Source organism: Ictalurus punctatus, chromosome 20, assembly GCF_001660625.3.
Source record: "Ictalurus punctatus breed USDA103 chromosome 20, Coco_2.0, whole genome shotgun sequence".
In the NCBI taxonomy this organism is placed as follows: Eukaryota; Metazoa; Chordata; class Actinopteri; order Siluriformes; family Ictaluridae; genus Ictalurus; species Ictalurus punctatus.
In genome coordinates, this window is record NC_030435.2 from 20,336,607 (window position 1) to 20,345,634 (window position 9,028).

At 38.9% G+C, this 9,028-nt stretch overlaps 1 protein-coding gene across 3 annotated transcripts in view; it reads left to right on the forward strand.

The window, feature by feature from the left end:
• The window catches only part of eps15l1b (epidermal growth factor receptor pathway substrate 15-like 1b), a 28,394-nt gene extending 19,596 nt beyond the window's left edge, over positions 1-8,798 (forward strand). The window contains exons 23-24 of one of the 3 annotated variants that reach the window (XM_017495976.3): positions 2,159-2,313; positions 6,511-8,798. In XM_017495976.3, the coding sequence (XP_017351465.1) occupies positions 2,159-2,313; positions 6,511-6,654 (299 nt within the window). In that variant the 3' untranslated portion in view covers positions 6,655-8,798. Of the gene's footprint in view, positions 1-2,158; positions 2,314-4,583; positions 5,076-6,510 lie in introns of those variants that run through there. The other 2 variants (XM_053673538.1, XM_017495979.3) reach the window with 2 other exon arrangements.
• Positions 8,799-9,028: the final 230 nt, after the last annotated feature.

The following is a 9,028-nucleotide window of genomic DNA, read 5'->3' on the forward strand; positions in this document are numbered from 1 at the left end:
TTGTTTGATGTGGGCACTGTAAAAAAAACAGGGTGTCACACTTGTCAGGGGGTCAGATAGGGGCTTCCTGGAGGGGCACAAAAGGACAGATATTTGTGTATCTTCTTCTAACACACCAAATTAATTGATGAGTGTAATCAGGTGTCGAGTAAAAAGAAATTGAGAAACTCTGCACAGTTGGGACACCTGGGGAAAACTGTCCCTGTCTCAAGATCTCAAGATTAGACGAGTCATCCTCATCAAACCATTCCGTGAGATCTTTCACCAAGAGGACAAGTGAAGATAAACCCTGCTATCGATATGGCTAATATGCATACCCAGGTTTCCCTAAATCATTTCTGTACTTAATTCATCTACGTTTGTGTTAGATGTCGTGTCCAGTTCTTGGTATTCGTATTCATCTCTCTGTCTCTCTTTTGTTCGTTACTGTATATAGAAGAACAGTCGATTTGACCTTTCACTCGTGTGGTGTTTACACAGCTCGGAGCCCTGTGATGTGCTGTTCTGCGTGGTGCTGTGCTGTTTATGTGCGTTGGGTACCAGGCCGAGTTGTTTTTCTGTTGTCACTGTAGACATGGGTGCGGTGCTGCTGTGTTGCTCATATCACTGAGCAGAGGAAATGTGGAGATGGAGCAGGAGAGACAGAGAGCTAGAAAGTGAGAGAGACAGAGTGTGAGAATTTGACCGGCATACACACTTCACACCCTACAGAGAAGCAGCAAGTGTGCGGTTCCCACGACTGGCTAAAAGCGTTCTTGCCAGTGTATTCTCACTGCTTTCAGTTTGCTCTGCAACTTTAAGTAAATAGCATGTGCTTCTCTCTCCTGTGGTCTGCATCATCTGTTAATGCTGCTACTACTATTAATAATAATAATAATAATAATAATAATAATAATAATAATAATATTATTACTCTTACTGCAACTACTAATACTGCTTCTAATATTAGTACTACTGCTTTTTTAAATTATTATTATTATTATTATTATTATTAGTAGTAGTAGTAGTAGTAGCTGCTGCGGTACTATTACTACAACTGCTGCTAATACTTCTCCTTAATTTACTACCCTGGCAGAACACTTCCTTATGTACAGTTGAGTGCAAAAATTTGCATCCCCCATGGAAAATAAAGGAAAATTTACATCTATTTTTTATTTAATTATTTTTTTACAATTTACTTACATAGAAAATGAAATTTCCACTAATAAAAAAAATCCAAAAGATTACAACTGAGGGTCAAAAGCAGCTCTAATGGTATAAATGAGATTGGATGCAGTTATAAAGGCAAAGGGCAAGTCATTACATAATAGTTTACATATTGTTTTGACCCCCCACTCCCATATCTATGGGATAAATTACATTTTTCTGTTTGTCTTAAGCTGTCTCAGCTGTATAGTGTAAAAGAAAAGAATAATTAAATGTGTATCTGTGAAGAGTGTTCAGACATCGTGAGGTTGAGGCATAAATGAGGCAGCACAGTTGAAGGCTTCAGAGATTGTGAAGTGGTTCTCATGGGTGGCTAAAATAATCCATGCCAGTTTCTACTCACTTCTCTCTCTTGCTGTTTTCTGTTTCCTCTGCAGCTTTCGGTAAATAACTCTCTTCACTTACGTGTTGTGCCTCGCCCCTGAGAAAAACAGAGGAAGCCCAAAACCAGTCTCTCACTTGCTCCGAGCAGCTGCTCTGTGACCTTTTGCACTCGGAGAATGGCACACGGGTGATAGTTGATAGTGAGGCTTTATTTTTTTCCTTTTTTTTTTTTTTTACACAAACCACATCAGCAGCCTAGTTCTTTTTTTTTTTTTTTCTCTCCAATGTTTTTTGAAGCATCAGCATCTACAGACTGAAGCGACTCTCCAGAGCTGCAGAGGCCGGCGTACTACAAAGCCTATGGCTCAACAATCTTGTGTTGTGTTTGTCAACAGTTGTTGTAACGGCTTACGGGCGTTGTAATTGGTTTTGAAAGGTGGCTTGAATTTGCAGAAATGAAACCGCTGCTCTGGTTTTGGTACACCGCAAGTCAGCCCTTTTTAAAAAGCTCCACGGCCTGATCTCATTGCTGCTCTTTGCTCAGGGGTCAAGTAGTCATACAGAACATGCGAACAGTGATTTCAATGCAGTTTGCTTTCTAACTGATGCCCTTTCTGAACTGTTTTAGGCACAAGTTCAGCAGGAACTCATACAGGAGTTGCCGCTCATAGACAAACGCTCGGTGTTCCTCGCTTTCCGAAGCCGTGCGAGGACTCTCTCTCCTCGTCGCAGTCCAGTAGATCCGCCTTAACAGAGTCTCTCGGTCTTGCAGACCTTAGAGCCGTAAGTCGAGTCTAGTTAACCCTTGCAGGTGTGTCCAGCTTAGCCAGCACTGAGTGTCCCCGCAGGCATGCCAGCTCATCCTGGATCTGTGTTTGTTGTTGCTTTGTGTTGCATTATGTTCTGTTGTATTGTTCATCCTTGGCTGCAGCCGTGTTGTCATTTTTGTCTTAGTCCCAGCATGCTCTTTCTCCCCCTCATCAACCATTCATTTCTAGATGGCCAGCTGGATAGCCAGCAATAGCCGAGACCTGTAGACCCTGCTGGTCCTAACCGTCTGTTTTACTTGCTGTGTTCCTCACCCCCGCATCCAGCCCGCAGTTGCGTCTGCCTGACTTTGCTTGCCTCCTGCGTAATGTCATTCATATGAATCCATTCATTTTTCAGTTGTCGGTACACTCTGAACTTCCGATTAAAGGAAAAGTCCACCCTGAAGTCTCCATATTTACCATTAGAGTTCAAGATTTCATTTATAATCCAAGTTCTGTTTTTGTTTATACTTTGTGGGTCATGTTACATCACCCATAATTCTCTTCGACAACCCACGGACATTGTAGTCAGTAGGATTCATCTCTGCCTAAACAGGGGAATAGATTTTTAGTCTGTCTGGCTCTCTCACCCCCTCAATCGTGCACGAGAAACGCATCGGCGTCCAAACCGTCAACTTTCATGTCCACACCAACGCCATCAACACCAACACCATCACACTTGTCATCTTCGTAGACTGCTATCTAGCTGAGCAGAGTCTCTTCTGTAACCCAGCCAGACTATGTCGTACAGCTGCATTGCATTCTGCACCATAGTCTTCACAACATCTATACTGGATTTCTCATTCAAATGGAAAAAAGAAGCTCTTGCTCTTTTGTTTATAGGAGCTAGCAGCAAAACCTCACTGTTATCACTTAAGCACTTAAGTTTGTGTGCATCACACACAGGAACAAACCAACAAATTAGCACCAGGGTCACTACACACATCACACACATTTCAATATAAACACATTTAATGTTTATGTAAATGTGGAGTTTTCCTTTTAAAGCCCGGTTACAATAGGAAACTAAGAAGATCTTACTCAGAGTACACATAGCTGCCTTTTAACACTACTTTATACATCTTAAACATCTACTGTTTTAATACATAGATCATATACAGTACTGTGCAAAGAAATGCTGTAGAGCAAAGATGCCTTCACAACTAATTAAATGAAATGTTTCTACATTAAAAAAATACTATAAAGAGCAGTAAACAGTAATAAATGAAAATTAAATCAAAGTCAATATTTGGTGTGATGTGCTTTAAAAAAAACAAACAAAACCCCCCCCCCCCCCCTAGTAGTCTCAGTTAAAATTTGTGCATTTTATTTATAAGGAAATGAGCTGGTGAGTTGTATTGAGCATCTTGCATAACCAGTTCTTCTGGAGACTTTGACTGTCTCACACACTTCTTATTTTTGCAGCAAAACCATTGTTTTGTCGTCGTTTTGTTTTGTTTTTTTGACTGAAAAGTGTTCTCTTACCACTTAATATGCTGCTTTCTTTACTGACATACAAACATTTTTTCTGTAACATTTAATGTTGTGCTGGAAAATGAATGTTTGGAAATCTAAAATGTTTTTGTACTGACTCGATAATGTAGAAGTCATAAAAGAAAAAATCTATAACAAAGTTGGGGGGGGGGGGCTAAGACTTTTGCACAGTACTGTATATACGTGGAATACAGGCTTTATGCCATCTTTAATGTGAACTTTGTGATCTCTGACTGAAAACAGGAAGTGCAATAGTTAAACCTCCCACTCATCCTTACCCAAGTGACAAACAACAAATAGCAAGTCCTTGTGTTTCACAGTGCAACTTCTGTCTCCTTACATGTTCCGGTGTTAAAACTAACCCTTGCTGTTTATAAATAAAATAAGTCGTTAAACCTGCTTTAGGGTTAAAGATTTCATTTCTATCGAGAGTAATGGTGTGATTTTATTCTGTAGTAAATCTTACTTCCACTGATGAGGTAAGTCTAAAATACGCTGACGCGATTTAGTCCTACAGTGTAAAAGTACCGTATTGGTGCATTTGTTGCTTAGCTACAGCTTTTGCATGCTATTATTTTACTGTATAAAGCGCTTGCATGTGTTTGCTGTGCAAGTGGGGTTTGTTCATGGTGTCCTTCTGTGCAGCATGAGCTGATTTGTTTTGAGGGGGTGTCCCCCCACCCGCCCACCCAACTTTAAATTTAGCCCTGATTGCTTTAGATTTGTTATAATAATGTGTCTCTCTCCCAGGCCCTGAACATTTGAAGGTAAGTCAGTACATGGGTTTGGTGACCACAACTCAGCTCTCTGTATGCTTGAGTGTTAACCACAACGAGCACCTACTCCACCCAACAAACACACAAAATCCGCATTGCCTCGTATGTGAAAACAGATTTATTTAGCATGGGAAAATTTTTTTTTTTAAAAAAGAAACTGTATGAACTTTAACGTCATACACCGTATGTAAACTGCATTTTGAATAAATATACGTGTAGCAATACATTCAAATAGAGTATACTGTGTAAACTTTTGATACTGTTGTAGTATAGCTGAGTGGATTGGGATAAAAAGCTAAAGCACATGCGATTGTAATGAATCTCACACGGACTGTAAGGGGTTAATGATGTGAGTTGGGGTTTACGTGCTTCACATTTGTCATCGGTCACGTCACCAGTCATTCATTTGTGCAGTGAGAAATTGTAGATGCATGGGGTTTTTTTTTTTTTTTTAAACACACACACACACACATATATATATATATATATGTGTGTATATATATATATATATATATATATATATATATATATATATATATATATATATATATATATATATATATATATATATATATATATATATATATGTGTATATGTGTGTGTGTGTGTATATATATATATATATATGTATATATATGTGTATATGTATATATATATGTATATATATGTATGTATATGTATATGTATATATATATATGTATATATATGTATATATATATAGAATCATGCCTCTATATTCTTTATATTGAGTACTACAGGTAATGTAACTATTCATTCATAATTCTGTGATTATAGTGCTGTCACATTAAACTAAAATGGAAAAAAATAATCCATGCTTCTCAAGTCAGAAATGAGCTCCAGTGATCTCATGACTCGACTCCTCGACTGCTTTTGAGTAAAAACTTCTAGTCAGTAGAGACGCAGTATAGATTTCTTGATCGCTGTGCCATCAATGTACAGTATAGCAACCACCTGAGTATTATCACTGAGTGTTATCAGTCCGTACAGGGTTTCACAGGTTTTTTTGTGATTGCTGAGGCCAGAAATGCTTGATTTTTGCGAATAACTAGTTTTTTTTTTTTTGCGAAATTGCAATCGCATGAAATTGTTTTGCACGGCCTTTCACAGTGATATTTGTTGACAAATGAGCCCTTTTAGCTATACTCCTGTGAATCGAAGAGGACTTTGCGTCGTGGTGACGTCACACGATGCCAATACGGCGGGAAATCTGCGATCATTTTTGAACCATCGCAGGCTCCTTCACATATTGCGGAGTTTGCTTGATTTTGTGTTCATTTGTGCGTTCACCACATCGTGAAATCCTGGAAGGACTGACTATTATTGTTTATCCATCACAAAATGAAAAACACTGAGATACAGCAGTGAGAGTGTAGTTACAATTTGGAAACCGATAAATCCGTGACGGCACTCTCCAAAGACCAAAGAGTCAAACTGGGTGACGTTATGAGATTTAAACGATTGTTTTGCACTGGGTTTGGGATTGGGTGGTAGCACAACCGAGCATGTCTGATTGTCAAGTTGTGTAAAGGAATCGCACCTCCATTGTAAATGAAACCCCCTGTCAGACACTTCCCATTGATTAAAACCTAACCGGGCATGCTGTAATAGGAAAATAATTAATGCTGAGGTGGTGTGATGCGTCAACACTGTTACCACCCTGGAGTTGATCATTTTCCAATAACAGCGTGTCCTTAATTGTTTTGTTCCTCTTATACCGTAATTATTTTTTTTCTTAATCGTCTCAAAATGTGATTCATTGAAATTCACCAATCGATCCATGCATTGCTGTGTATGCATGAGTGTTTGATTTGTGTGTGTGCGCACTGTGTTTCTCTGTCATGTCCGATGCAAGTCTCTCTCTGTCTCTCGCTCTCTGTTAGTTCGGAAATGAAGTCGAACAGCTGGAGTGGGCAAAGCGAGAGAGTAAGAGGGAGGAGGAGCGCATGAGGAGGCTCCGCCTCCAGGAGCAGCAGGATCTGGAGCTGGCTCTCGCTCTCAGCCGGGTCGACACATCCAGAACGTGAGGCCAGTCCACAGTGCCTTGTCCAGAGCCCAACGCTGCATCGTAGCCATCCTAAATACCGCTTCCTCCGAGGGTAAAAAACAACAGAACACAGGGTCCATTGAAATTCTCACTGTCGAGCGTTCCCCTGAGCTTTGAGGCACACATAACTCAGTTGTTTTCTCTGCTGCTAAAATTGCACTCTATCCTACACTGCCTTACAGACGGGCAAACCAAATCTCTCAAGGGTGCTTCCCAGGTTCTAATTAAAACGCATTGCGATACGCCTTAAGACGAAAATATACCGAACAAATGACCAAAGGTTATACGAGCTAAACATAAACAACTATTTAATATCATTTGAACATTTTTTTTTTTGTATTGGCTCTGGGCAAATACAACATTGGTATAAGAGAAAGTGTCACCACTTAGTGTTAGTGGACTTGATTACAAAGACTCTTCTTCTGTTCTGCTCGCTTTGGCGCCGAAATGGCTTCGTTAGTAGGAAATGTACAAAAATGCACCTAAACGCACTGTATTTGTTGTTTTCTAATGTAAGAGCCTTTTTATAAACACATGGATCGGTACCTTCACTAGTAGGGGCCTGTTTTATTATATGTTTTATTAAGGAACTCGTAAAACACTGCAAATAATTTCGACCAAATACTGTCCAAAGAATGTTACAAACCCACTCCATAACCATATGAACAACAAATACTGACGTGTTTATTTCAATACGCAATTAGTACATTTTTGTTAAATATATCCAATACTCTTCACTCGGGTGTCACTGGCTGTCTAAAAATGCTGAATGGATGATTAAAGTTTTAGTGAAAAATGCAGCCTTTTTCATATAAATGCAATAAACACGGAGTCCCGTGCAGTGATTCTAACCTTACGTTCACGCAAATCGATCACGTCGCTCGTAATTTGTCTCGTCTTGGCGTTTCATGACCGCTAAGTCGCTTGTGGGCGTGCACCGCCAGCATTTTAAAAAAACATTTAAATCACTGAGAAATGGGAGCAGCCAAAAAATGTATATCTGGCAGCCCACTATACAATTTATACAGACACCTTTTAAGTTTGATTGACATGTTACGTGCTAGGCTTTGTTTAGCAAAGCATGCTAACCGCATTAACTACACAAGCTCATCAGACGCACTGACAATCTCTGTCGCTTCCTTCCGAGCTTCATTTTTCAATCACAATGTCTCTATACACATTTAATGAGAGAAGCAATTATGCATATGCATAAACACTGATTGCATATAGGAATTGAAGTTGTGAATAGGGAACTAAAGAAACCTCAGACCGCATGCACCATTGCATTGTTGAGAAATTATTCGAGCCAGTTGTTTGGATTCGTCACGTTTCCACGTCTCCTAATTTTGCAGAGAATTGAGAAAAAATGTCGCTGAAATCAGATACACGCGGAAGACGAATGCTCGCGTGCGTTCATCGCTCGCAACCGCCGCTTGAGTGTGTGAACGTAAGGTTAATCTGGAATCACAGAGACGTCTTGCACTGCACGTTTGTGTTTTCCCCTGCTCAAACGCACCTCCGATTAGATCTAAATGTGGTAGATGAGTGAACAGTGCATTAACAATCATGTCCCTAGCACGGTTTGGAAGCAGCTAGCAAACCTCATTCATGGTTAAAGCTTATCCTTTAACTGAATGACTTTTTATTGCACATATACAAACTTCAGACCAAGTATCAGCACACAAACTTAGGATCCATTGACTCAAAGTGTGACAGTTTGGTTTCATTTCCAGGGAGTGAGATTTGATTTTTGGCCTCGATAGTGCAATTTTTCCTATTCGTTTTTGGAAAGGTCACGTTGTTGTATGATTGATGATTATAACATTACTTTGAAAATTAGCAGTGATGCTGAAGTCCTGATTGTTTTATAACCGTTTTTAGTTCAGTTTTCTTCTGGCCTTATACTGTATATGGTGTTATTTCTTGGTGCTCTAAAATATTTATTGTGTTTGTCAAGCACTACCTTTATAATATTTCCAGTTTCTATACGTCAACAGTAAATGTGATACAAATATTTATATTTTGTTGAGTAGCCCTGATCATGTGTTCAAAAATGATTGAAATGATGGAAATGTATTTTTGTTTGCTTTTAACTTTGACATTAAACTCCAATAGATTGTGAAATCGGTGATATTTATTTCTAACAGAGTCCAATTCCTTACAGATTGCAGATTCCTCCCGGATTACCGAGTGTTGGTTTAGGTGTCCCGCACACCTGAACTGCTCCTTTCTCTTGCTCAGGATATTTCACGAATCTATATATCTATATATATTATATATATATATATATATATATATATATATATATATATATATATATATATATATATATATATATATATATATTTTTTTTT